At 45.3% G+C, this 13,553-nt stretch overlaps 1 protein-coding gene across 23 annotated transcripts in view; it reads left to right on the top strand.

The window, feature by feature from the left end:
- Nucleotides 1-13,553, top strand: part of LOC105482440 (phosphatase and actin regulator 1) — a 578,235-nt gene that overhangs the window by 486,963 nt on the left and 77,719 nt on the right. For all 23 annotated transcript variants that reach the window (XM_024792994.2, XM_011742549.3, XM_011742548.3 and 20 more), the window contains one exon: nucleotides 8,900-9,221. In XM_024792994.2, coding sequence (XP_024648762.1) covers nucleotides 8,900-9,221 — 322 coding nt within the window. The remainder of the gene's footprint in view (nucleotides 1-8,899; nucleotides 9,222-13,553) is intronic.

Raw genomic sequence — 13,553 nt, 5'->3', positions numbered from 1 at the left:
AAACCTCTGCTGGAGCGTTTCGTGGTGGTGTTTTGTTGGAAGCCTGGAGAACCGCCGTGGTAGTCCTTTGCAAGCCTCTCTGCTCTACTATCGATTCACTTTCCAATCACCTCTGCTTTTTTCCACTGCCTACTTATGATACTACCACCACATGTTAAACACTCTGTTGTTTTTTTGGCTTCTACCTTCCCACCCCAGGCTGGAAAGCATCAGGATAGGTGGATTTTCAGAAGTGTGGTGAAAGCCCTATTAGCAACACTGCAGCTATATAAGGTACTCTGCAATTTACAAAGCATATTCACGTGATCCTGTCTGACCCTCCAAACAAGCTATGGCAGAGGTGGGGAATGCATTAGGATGTTTGTCTCAGAATCAAGACTACATTTGTTGAACTCCTGTGGTGCATCAAGGAGTGTACTGGGGGTATTTTATTCTCAGGCCTTCTGCTAACCTATATGGAGACTTTGTAAAATTAGAAAAAGTGCCCTGTAGCAGATGCCCCTTCCTCTAGAGTGACTCAGCCCCGTGCCAGGGCAGGCCTCAAGCTAGATTTCAACCCTAAGTTCCCCTCAGCACCTTACATGGAGCGTGTAGTTATAAATCTATTTACTTCTCCTTACAGATCTATACTGTAGACAATACTCCCTTTCTACAGATGAGAAAACCTGAGGCTCAGGAAACCTAAATGTGTTAGGAAGAGTAACAAAGTTTCTTGGTCTTGGAGCTGTACTTAAACCCCAGCTCTTCTGAGTTCTAAGCCAGTGGTGGTTTCACCAGGACATTCTGCCCTCAGCCCACAGCAGAAGCCTCTGCACCTCCATCCCAGCCCTCCCAGAGCAGTGCTGCGATGAATCTCCTCCTCCAGAAGGCTCTAGGCATTTGTCATTTTGCCTATGGAGTAGCCTCTTCAGAAAGGAATGCCTCTTTCAGGGGTGCTTCTCAGACTTGATAGATCAGCGTCCCCTGGGGATCTTGTCAGAGGGTCTGGGCTGGGCCCTGAGCATCTGCATTTCTGATAAGGTCCCAGGCCATGTGGCTCCTGCTAGTCCGTGGACCACACTTTGACTAGCAGACCCTTAATATAGCAGAAACCCGTCACTAATTTCCACCTTTTCCCATTGCCCTGAAGACATGATGAAAAGATAAAGAAGTGTTTATTGGGCATCTACTATGCACTAGACTCAGTTCATTCTAGCAGGTAAAATGGGAGGAAATAGCCACGCTCAGTGAAATTTAATAATTACTACATCACACATACCCCTTGCAAGGAAAAATCAGCAACAAGTTAAGAAAAATGAAAGGGAATGAATTGACTCAAGAGGCAATGCTGTGACACAGGAAAGCATGAGGCCTTGGGGGTCCTGTGGGCAGGCGCCTCAGCCAGCCTCGGGAGGATGGGCTTCCTGAAGGAGACAATTAATAATGAGGATGGTGATAGCATCAAGAATTACGGTTACTCTCTGTGGAATAACTGTCTGGAGTGTCTGGAGTGTCAGACGCTATGCCACACAGTTTATGTACTTTATTTAATTTTACAATGGTCCTGCAGCACAGGAGTGTGCAACCTTTTGGCTTCCCTGGGCCACACTGGAAGAAGAAGAATTGTCTTGGGCTACACATAAGATTCAAACATTAACGGATACCTGATGAGCAAAAAGAAAGAAAGAAAAGAAAAAGATTCATGCATAAATCTCATCATGTTTTAAGAAAGTTTACGAATTTGTGTTGGGCCACATTCAAGGCTGTCCTGGGTTGCATGCATGCTGCCAGTTGGACAACCTTGCCATAACACATTATTTCGCAGATTAGAAAACTGAACATCAAAAAGATTAAGCAATTTGCTGAAGCCAACAGAACTGAATCGGTGCATGATTTTATAGTGTATCTTATACTTTTTAGCCCAATAAATTTTGGTAACGATTTTATGCCTCTGTGCCCAATAAGAACTTGCAACACCAAGTGTCATTTCCATCCAGGTAGATCAGAGTGATCTGGGAGTTTGTTTACAAAGCACATTCCTGGGCACCACTGTGGACCTACTGAATCTGAACTCTGAAGGTGAGGCCCAGGAATCTGCCTCTCCCAGGCTTCCCTAATAAGACTGATGAAATGCTACTTTAAGACATTGGCTGCTGGGAGCAGTGGCTCACGCCTGTAATCCCAGCACTTTGGAGGCCAAGGCAGGTAGATCATGAGGTCAAGAGTTCGAGACCAGCCAGGCTAACATGGTGAAGCCCCATGTCTACTAAAAATACAAAAAATTAGCCGGGCATGGTGGTATGTGCCTGTAATCCCAGCTACTTGGGAGGCTGAAGCAGAATTGCTTGAACCCGGGAGGTGGAGGTTGCAGTGAACCAAGATCACACCACTGCACTCCAGCCTAGGTGATAAAGTGAGACTCGATCTGAAAAAAAAAAAAAAAAAAAAAATTGACATCCTGAAAAGTGGGTGTCATGCAGTAGAATCCTGATTTACCCAATTCCCTTTGTCATCCTCATTATAAAAATGTAATAGCCTCACTAAACAGAAATGGGTACTAGGGATATATTTCTTGGTTTGTTTAGTAAACGTACAGAGTACACACAGGGTAAATAAAACATCAGAAAGAAGGCAGAAGAACCAAATGCATTGAATCAATATGTAGGAAAAGCTAATCACTTGATGAAGTACTTATTGCTTGACACACAATTTTGAAGAAAGACTCTTTTTGCAAACTTGTCTAAAACATCCTTAAAGTTTAGACAAGATATAGATAGAAATAGAATAAAAGATTTTATTTCTACAGATAGAAATAAAATAGAAAAATTCACCCACAAGGGTTTTAGACATCTTATCATTTACAAAAGGCTCAATGACAACTGATTTTTATAAAACTCGATTGGAAGTGCCATTAGACAAATTGGTTTAAGAAGTATCCTTTAATTGCACATTCTAAATGTGGACAAGATAATCATTAGGTGAATAGATTTTAGGCAAATTGGCTTTTAGTAAATTGGTTTAGGAAAAATTGGTCTTTTACTTTTTACATGTTGGGGGCATAGAAATAGAGTCTGGAAATTATCCCAGTGACCCCCCCAGGATGGACACTGGTCCAGACGCTGGATGGAACTGATGCATCCTGACCTCGAGTGCTGCAGTATCCCTCCCTCAGGCAGCACCATACACCAAGCAGTTTAGCACCCTGAGCCAATGATTCTCAGCTCCTTGTATGGGCTGAGCATTTGGGGAGCATCTTTCTTTTTTTTTTTTCTTTTCTTTTCTTTTCTTTTTTTTTTTTTTTTTTTTTGAGACAGAGTCTCACTCTGTCGCCCAGGCTGGAGTGCAGTGGCTCAATCTCGGCTCACTGCAACCTCTACCTCCCAAGTTCAAGCGATACTCCTGCCTCAGCCTCCCGAGTAGCTGGGATTACAGTCGTGCGGCACCACACCCAGCTAATTTTTGTATTTTTAGTAGAGACAGGGTCAAAGTGCTGGGATTACAGGCATGTGCCGCCACTGTGCCTGGTCAGGAAGCATCTTAAATCCAAATGTCTGGTCCAAAGATTCTGGTTCAGTAGGTCCAAAGTAAAGCCCAGGAACATGAATTTGCATCAGGCAAATATTACAGGTGTTCCAAGGACTCTGCTCTAAGAAATAGCGCCCTTTTCTTCAGAGAAAAGGGCAAAAGTAAGAGGCCAAGAGTTATTTTTGACTGTGGCTTTTTAGAAATGCAATGCTGGGCCAGATGGCCAGGACAGGGTGGCCTTCCACTTTGGGAGGATCAGGTGGGTGGATCACCTGAGGTCAGGAGTTTGAGAGCAGCCTAGCCAACATGGTGAAGCCCCATCTCTACTAAAAATAAAAACAAAATTAAAAAAATAAAAAATCGACCAGGCGTGGTGGTGGGCACCTGAAGTCCCAGCTAATCAGAGGCTGAGGCAGGAGAATCACTTGAACAGCCCGGGAGGGGGAGGTTGCAGTGGACCGAGCTTGCACCATTGCACTCTTGCCTGGGCAACAAGAGCGAAACTCTGTCTCAAAAGAAAAAAAGAAAAGAAAGAAAGAAATTCACTGCTGGACCCAATCTAGAATCCGTAAGAAGAGGAATGAGCGTCCGTGTGATTCTGAGGCACGCCCCCAGCCCTGGGCCTGAGGACCTCAGGGCAGTGAGCACATTCTATCACTGCCCAGTCTCAGAATCCTGCTGCAGCGTGTGTACAAGGAGCCATCCGGGAGCTAGTTGGGAAGACAAGGCTGACCCAAATGGAGCCGGCAGTAACTAGCACAAAATAGAGCCAAATTCCCTGGCGTTGCCGACCACCTGGGTTGTAGAAGTTAAGGAGGCGAGGCTGCCAGAGGAAAGTGAGTCTTGGTTTGCTGCTTGAAGGGCAAATGCAGTTTTTATAATCAAGGAACAGGAAGGCATTTCAGGAGGTGAGTACAGCGAAGGCCCTGAAGAGAGAAGGAGCATGGTTGTAGGGAAACCCAGAGGCCAGAGTGGACAAGAGAGATGTAAGTGGGAGACTTTTAGTAGAGCTCAGACAGAGTCACACTTGGATCTGCAACATGGACTGAGCGTGGAGCCATCATGGACCTCACGCATGCCCAGCAGGTACTGTAGGGAGATAGATATCTGGTACAGAGTGGGGACAGATCAGAGGGTTTTGTCCCCAATGGGGATAAAGAGACCACATTATCCACATGATAAGAGAAGATGAGTGTCCTAGGCTGGTGTAGTGGTCAAGAAGCCGGAGAATACAGAAGTTTGAGTGGGAAAGGAAGATAAAAGCTTAGATGGAAGTTCAGAATGACATAATATGCAGCTGGTTCCAAATCGTGCCACTAGTTATGTTATGGGGAATGACTTGGTGTTAAGATGTTGTAAAAATATGCAAATAGGCATTGCCGCTCTAACAAAGACATGAGCTGCCCAGCCTCTCCTCAGTTATCCACAATGTTGGGGAAAGATAGGGACTGCATGGCTAATTCACAGAAAGCAGGTAATTCCACCTGATTTTAGCCTTTTCCTCACTTTCGTTAATTTTATGAAATCCACTAAGCCAAAAATGATTTTAAATGATTCACTTTTATTCTCTGCCTTTCTTTAATTCATAGCCATGTGCATCAAAACAACCGGAAAGGAGATGTAGCAGGAAAGTAGGAGGCGGGTTCTCCATGGCCCCAGCATGCCTTTCCTGGAACTATAAGAATAACCATCTCCACTAACTTGGTCCAGTTGGCCTTTTTTCTCTTGCCTGTTTTCATAGAATTGCTGGGGCTCACTTGGCCAATTTTCTAGTGATTAAACCAAGTAGGTTTTGCTATGGAAGTAGTCACAAGAAGTGGTGGAATGTTATAAGAAGCTATTGATTAACAAGATGGGCAGAACTCAGTATAATCAGTGCCCCTTCCTAGGCAGAGAATTCCACTCTGCCCTCCTGGTTCTTTCTCCTGACCAAGCAAATGAGCACCTACCCGCCTTAGAGAACCAGAGTTTTCAAATGAAGGACTATGGGTTAAGGGTCCTGGAGCAAAATCCTTAACACTTCAGGACATATTGCATTTGCTAGGTTTGCACTGAAGCTTCTTTTTTTTTTTTTTTTTTTTTTTTTGAGGCAGAGTTTCCCTAACCCATGCTGGAGTGCAATGGTGCAATCTTGGCTCACTGCAAAGTCCACCTCTCAGGTTTAAGTGATTCTCCTGACTCAGCCTCCCAAGTAGCTGGGATTACAGGCACCTGCCACCACGCCTGGCTAATTTTGCATTTTTAGTAGAGATGGGGTTTCACCATGTTGGTCAGGCTGGTCTCGAACTCCTGACCTCAAGTAATCCACCCGCCCCGGCCTCGCGAAGTGCTGGGATTACAGGCGTGGACCACTGTGTCCACCTGCACTGAAGCTTCTAAGAGCCGTGTAAGTGGATCCTTCAGTAAGAGGAACTGGACAATGGTGTTGAGTTTTTCTGTGTCTCAGCACTTTGGAACTAGCTAGCACTGCCTGTTAAGTTCCTGAATGTGGTGACTTTGCACCATGTGCATGAGGGGTCACAATGAACAGGATAAGCCCTTGGGAATGAATATGCGGAAGCCTTGTGGTTATGACTGGTTTGCATTCTGGTGTTGGGGAGCAATCTTATCAGGCCCCCTGAAATGATTTTTCACATGAATTTTCTGTGTCTTAGCTGTAGGATCAGTCCATACGCCACAACTGCGTGATCCTAAAATTGTAATCCGTTTCAGGCTCATATGTCCCTCCTAGAGTATCTATTTCTGGGGAAGGTGTGAATTCATCCCACAGCAGAGCATCGTAACTTTGGCTCATTCTGTAAACACGATTTGCGTCTCTTGTGATGTGAGCTGGGCACTGAAAAAGATGCTGAGGTTTGAGATACAATAATAAATTACACACCGTCACTGTTCTCCAGAAAAGGAGACAGTTGTGTAAACAGGAAGTGCAGCATAGTGTCTTCAGAGACCCTGTTTCGTCATCTGCAAACATGAGATAATAATGGCATCTACCTCAGAATCATTGTAAGGATTCAACTGGTTGGAATACAAAGAGCCCTTAGAACAGTATCTGGCACATAGTAAGCATGATAGAAGTCTTGATTATCGTGACTCATCATTCCTGCTGTCATCATTAACATAATTAACACAGACATAATGTACATCCACGTTCCCACTCTCTTTCCACAGAGGGGGAAGAGAGATGATCAAGGAAGGCTTTTCAGGGGGGATTATTTGTGAGTTGGATCTTGAAGGGCGACTAGTAATTGACCAAGAAGACAAACAGAGGAGAATATTCCAAACTGAGGGAAAGTGACATGCAAAGGCCTAGGTTTATGGAAATATCAGGCAGTTTAGGAAACTCAGCAGTTCAGGAGTGAGGGTGGATGGTATGGGTAATGGTGAGAAAAGTGGGCTGGAACTAAAAAGGAGGTGGGGAAGCCGTGAGTGCTTCTCTTCAGTTCCTTAGTGACAGGGAGAGGCATCTCTGGAAGGTGAGGATCCTGGAGAAGCTGGGGAAGACTGCAGCAGCTCTTGGGAGAATGGCCAAGGCCACCTGGTCAACTTTGTTGAGGGTGGAGACCCTGAATCCATGGGCCACCAAATAAGTAGAATCCACAGGAGAAGAGTGATCTGAGCCATAGGAGAGATTCTGCTCTGGCTTTTCAGGTGCCATGGGTAAGGTTATTTCCAACTGAGGGAACCAGAGAAGACTTCATAGAGGTATACTGTGGACATGAAGAGATGAACCAAGCAGCAGCCAGCCCATGGAAGGCCTTGAATGATGTATCAGGAAGGTTTAGTCCATGGATTGATTTTAAACTGAGGAGCAACGTGATCAGATTTGTGCTCTAGGAATGTCATTTTGGCAGGACTGTGAGTTAGACTGGAGGAAGTCCACGTTTAAGGCAGATAGATCATTACATCCTCTGAGATGGAGAGTCAGAACTGTGTGGTGCTCCCCAGCAGGGAGTGCCAGTGCAGCACTGAGACTCTCCACTCCTCCCTGCTGTGCTTTTCCAGACCATGCTTCTCCCAGGCAAGCCTGCAATCCACAGGGTTCAACCAGGTTCCCCTCCGGTGCTAGATGATTTCCAGAAATGTGGGGTACAGCGGCAGACTACATCTTCCCAAAAATACCCTGGGGTCTAGTCTGACCCTGAGCCCCTCAAACGTGGAGGATCTCTAGGAAGCTCAATGGCATTGTCATGGAACCCAGCAGTTGGTCCTAGAGTCCAGCAGCCTAGAGTCCCCTGCAGGAGCCTCCTTACTGTTTGAGCAGCCCACACTTGCCTGGACCCACCTCTCCAGCAGTCACTCTCACTCCTGCCCCAGTCGTGCACCCAAGCCAGGATCTGCAAAAGCTAATCTTCACAAAGCATCCTCTCAAGGCAGGATGGCCGTCCCTAGGTGACAGAAGAGGGAATTAAGGTTGGCAGCAGTAAAGGCACTTGCAGAGTGACATGGTGTTGGTGGACTTGACCCTAGGGCTGGCTTTAAATCCCATCCCTGTTGGGAAGTTCCAGCTTTGAAAGGATCTGTTCACATCATACTGGCAAAATTGTAGACATATCTTGTAGACTGGCATGTCTCGGTCTGTTTTGTGTTGCTGTAACAATACCTGAGGCTAGGTAATTTATGAAGAAAAGAGATTTCTTTAGTTCACAGTTCTGCAGACTGGGAATTATGAGAAACATTGTGCTTCTGGTGAGGGCCTCTGGCTGCTTCCACCTATGGAGGAAAGCGGAAGGGGAGCTGGTATGTGCAGAGAGCATATAGCAAGAGAGGAAGCAAAGGAGAGAAACTGAGGAAACCAGACTCTTTTTAACAACCCACCCTCCCTTGGGAACTAATCCGTTCCTGGGAGAGCTAGAACTCATTCACACCCACCACTAACCTATTCATGAGGGATCCACACCCGTTTCCCAGGCACCTCCCACTAGGCCCCACCTGTTAAAGGTTCTACCTCCTGACATCCTTACATTGACAATTAAATTTCACCATGAGTTTTTGCAGGGACAAACTGCATCCAAACCATAGTTTGGCATATCCTAGCAAAGGTTTCCTTGATGGTCCATGGGTGTCCATGAGCAGAAGAGCTCGTCACATGCCTCCTTCCTCCTGCCTCACTATCTGGGCTGCTCCCAAGTCTCTGTTTGACATACTGTGCATTAGACACCACTAATGTCTGGGTTCCTGAAGGCCCTAACGGCCAGTGCAAGTGCACTTGGAGTAGGAAACAAGAGTCAACGGATGCTTGCTGAATAGCACTCATCATGCTGGTGTCTCCAGTTGACACATTTTACCTAAGAGGCCCACTCAGTGGCCACAGTTTCCAGGTGAGCGCATCTGGTGTTCTGGGTTTATTCTGATACCCCCTAACTCACGTCTCCCTCTCACCCTCTTTCTGCCGTAGATCCTGGCGCCCCTGTGAAATTGCCTTGTCTGCCAGTGAAACTGTCGCCTCCGCTACCTCCAAAGAAAGTCATGATCTGTATGCCCGTGGGGGGGCCAGACCTCTCACTGGTGTCCTACACAGCCCAGAAGAGTGGCCAGCAGGGCGTGGCCCAGCATCACCACACTGTCCTGCCCTCCCAGATCCAGCACCAGCTGCAGTATGGCAGCCATGGCCAGCACCTCCCCTCCACCACCGGCTCCCTCCCCATGCACCCCTCGGGCTGCAGGATGATAGACGAGCTCAACAAAACGCTGGCCATGACCATGCAGAGGCTGGAAAGGTAAAAGTGGGCACCAGGAGGGAAGACAGGAGGAGAGGGATTGGCTGGGGAGGGGGGCTTAGGGATTTGGACCATGACTTAGGAATGTGAACAAGGGGTCATCCCCACTGGGGGGGAAATATTTGAAAGTAAAATGAGACAAAAAACTGAAAGTCAAAGCGTGGAAGAAGAAAAATGTTGCCAATTGTAAAGCTCTAGAATAATCACATTTATCCGAAAGAAAACTAACATTCATATATATGTATATGCTTATATATACACACAGTCCTCAGTGTCATCAGTAGGTTCATGAAAATTGCAACTTCAATAAAATAAAATCTCACAAAACCAATTTAACCATAGACTAATTGATACAAACAAGACTTAAGTTCCTACAGCATATTTCTGGTCACAAAAATATCACCAAACTTATTAATAAAGACCAGAACACTTCTAATATTAAACATTGAAATAAATGTGAGCTGTACGTACGTTTAAGAAAGATTAATAAAAACAAGGTAGGTGATTACCCAATTATTCCTGTTCAGGGTGGTGGCCAGCCAGAGCGTGTCCCAGCAGCCCAGGGCACAAGGCGAGATCTGGCCCTGGTCAGACATCATCCCCTCACAGGGCGCACTCACACCCATACCCACACCCACACTCACTCAGACGTAGGACAGTGTAGACACACCGTTTCACCTGACATGTACATCTTAGGGATGTGAGAGGAAACCTGAGTACATGGAGAAAACCCATGCAGTCGTGGGGAGAACGTGCAAACTCCACACAGACGATGGCCCAAGCTGGGAATCAGTTTTTTTTTTTGTTTTTTTTTTCTCATCAATGTTATGGTAAAATGACATTGAACGAAATTACCTTATTCAAGGACCTGCTGTATATCCATCTTTGCATACATGTGAGTGTATACACATATACACATGCGTACACACACACATGCACGCACAAATTACGTCTCTATAAGCATTAACATTTTGTGAAAATATGTATACATAGTCGTTAATAGCATTTATTCCTGGGGTGGAGAAATGGGGAGAAAATACTTTTATATTTCATATCTTTCTATACTACTTTTTAATTCTGTGAATATGACTTTTATGATACTCAAAAGAATTCAAATGTAAAATAAGAAAAGATGAGGGTTGGCAGGTGTTGGAGGGAAACAGGAGGGCTGGGGAAGGTGGGAAGATACACCCTGTTCTTGCTGATGGAGGAAGCAGAGTCCCAGGCTCTGATTATATGCGCATGTGCCACTAATATTTGGCCATTATCAAGGCAGCTCCCTCTTTCACCAGAATCTGCCTCCAATCGCTCTTCTGGGAGAGTTGCAAAGATGACCCCACAGGCAGGCCTGCAGCCACGACCCTAACTCACCACCACCTAGGGAGATCTTTCAAACTGGTTCTCAATTACTCTTGATCGTGTGTGCACGCATGATCATGTGTGTGTGTTCAAATACCGCCACCTACCTCTCATCCAAGAAAGCACTGGGATTTCCCACTGGGGCTCTGAGGCACAGTGCTTGACTGAGTGCCCTGGTGTGATAAAAAGAGAGTGTGTCTATGAGGTGCAAAGGATGTGTCTGACTGGGAGCTGAATGCTTGTCCTGGAGTGGTGGCTGCTGGCCACTGGGTCCTATGGATGGAAAATGGCAGTCTGGAGGTCCCAGTGAATCACCAGAGAGCCAAAAGTGAGATGCACAGGCGGGAGCTTCAGGTTGTGTTTTCCTGACTCTGGGCAGCTTTCTCTACTCCTGCCTGTCAGCTGAGTGCTCTGCGTTTGGGAAAGGAGCAATTCATCTGGAGGTTGCCGTGTCTAGGAATTCTGACTGGATTACTTGTCGTTAACACCTGCCCTTGCTGCAAAAGGAAAAACACAAAATTTAATTTGGCTCCTTGCTATCATTTGCAACTATTCGTTTTATTAATTAGAACAATAATAATTTAAAATGTGGGTGGCACCTTTTAATCTATTACACATACACATTATTGTCACTGTCATTGTCATCTTATTTAATCCTCACATCACCTACGGAAACTGAGCAGATGGAGAAACTAAGGGAGGTTCACTAAGTTCCCCAAAGCCACCTTCTCAAAGGGTGGCCCACAAATAGCTTATCTCATGTCTGCAACCATGTAAGTGCAGACATTGAGAACAAGCTTTTACATACTCTTATAGCAATATGACAGAATAATTTCATGTCTTTTGAATCTTGTCATTATAAAGGGCTTCATTATTTTTATATTTGTGTTATATTTTACAAAAGCATCAGTTTGTGATGGATTGAAAATTGAAAGAACTAAACAGTAAGAACTGTTTCTTCCCTGTAGACATTTGGAAAACACTACCCTAGGTAGTAAGTTGAGAGGCCAAGCCTCCAGCCTGGGCCTCTCCAAGTCCAGAGCTCTTTGTATTAACACACAGCTGCTTCCTAAGGACAAGTAGCAGCCAATGTCATTGCCGCCACCCCCAACCCCATGTCTACATGCACCCAGTAAGTTTTCATATCACTCATGAGTTTCAATCATCAGAAAAGATACTTAGATAGTATATTAATAAGATATTGCTAAATATGCTTCCACTTAAAACAAACACCATATTAAAAGGTTTAGTTAAAGATGCTAACTGACAAGTTTTGTAATACCTGTGGGTATTTGTGGGATATTTCAGTTTAATTTAGACCAATGGGTAGATCTAGTGGGATATGGGAATTTTGTGGGGGGCTGGATATGCAGCATGATCTCAGCTGCAGAGCCAAGGCAGTCTCTGTGCTTTGTCCCAACCCAGATTCATTTCCTCCTTCCATCTCCTTCACTTCCCACTAGAGGTCAAAGCATATGGTTGTCCTAACAGATCAACCAGGATGCAGAGATTCATGCATGCATCAGTTTGACAAGATCGCCACCCCAGAGAAAGAGTGGCCCTCCTCCCAAACAAAGATTGGAGAGATTTTTCTGAGTGTCCCCAATCATCTCCAGGAAGAGTCTGAGAGTAGGCCAAGGTCACAGGCCACACTTTTCAGTGTGGGGAGGGAATCACTAGCTGTCCTGGGTAATTTCCCCCTGCTTTTTACTACCTAAAAATTCTCCCTGTTGCCTGTCAACATGATTTCATTCTTGTTCTAACCAAGTTTTATACAGAAAGGAAGAATCATTTCTCTATCCTCCTGGCAATTTCCAGTGACCCCAAAAAAACTCTGCAAGAAGGGAGAGGCATTACCAAACACTCAGACATCCTGCCTTCAGAGTTCCTTGGACCGACCCCCGTTTGTGCCATTGCTGCCCCCTGAAATCTCAGAGAATGTCACCATAGGTCATTGGTCCAGACAGACAGTCCAATCCTGATGAAAAAGTTATAGGTAATGTAAAAAGTTGAATGGTGAATTAAACAGCATCAATGCCTGACACTGGACTGTACATTTGCACAAGTCCTCTTATCACTGAAAGGGGCCTTGAAGACCATCCAGGTCACTGCCCACAGCAGTGTTCCTGACCATTTATCCCCTGGTCTCTTCTCCAACAGGACCTTCCCCAGCTCCCAACATAGCCTGCTCCATTGTCAAGAAGGTCTGTACAAAGTCCCCTCTCTATTAAAAGTTTTACTTATTGAAATTTGTATCTGCCCCTTCCTGATCTTACTTCTAATCTTCCTTTCCTGTAAAAGACTTTTAAATCTTTGAAGATAGCTACCACTCCCTTCATCTAAGGACTTCTCTAGATCTTATGCCATCTTGTTTATGTTCCCCTGAGATTATACCAAATCTGCTCTGATTTATATGGAGAAGATATTGTTTCATTTATATTTTTTATTTTTGAGACAGTATCTCACTCTGGCACCCAGGCTGTAGTGCAGTGGCATGATCGTGGCTCTCTGCAGTCTCAACCTTCCAGGCTCAAGCAATTCTCCCACCTCAGCCTCCTGAGTAACTGGGACCACAGGCGCATGCCACCACGCCCAGTTAATTATTTTTTATTATATTTTGTGTAGAGATGGAGTTTTGTCATGTTGCCCAGGCTGACATCAAACTCATGGTCTAAAGTGATCCTCCTGCCTCAGCCTTCCAAAGTTCTGGCATTACAGGTGTAAGCCATGGCACACACCTGCAGAGAAGTTCTTAGACATTACCCTGCCTAAGCCTGCTTGATGGCACTAAACAATGGTGTGTTTATTTACAGCTTTGCCTCACAAAATTTGGGGGAAGGAGCTAGAGTTCACCTGAAGCAAATTTAAAGGGTCATATTTATTCAGAATCACAGGGCTGCCCTAGGCAGTGGGGGCCAAGCTGGTGACATCACCCACCCCTACTTCAGGACCAAGTATGTGGGTTCCAGAATT

The sequence above is a fragment of the Macaca nemestrina genome, chromosome 5 (genome assembly GCF_043159975.1).
Source record: "Macaca nemestrina isolate mMacNem1 chromosome 5, mMacNem.hap1, whole genome shotgun sequence".
Taxonomy (NCBI): Eukaryota; Metazoa; Chordata; class Mammalia; order Primates; family Cercopithecidae; genus Macaca; species Macaca nemestrina.
Note: the sequence above shows the minus strand (reverse complement) of the source record. Positions and strands in the feature narration are given on the sequence as shown.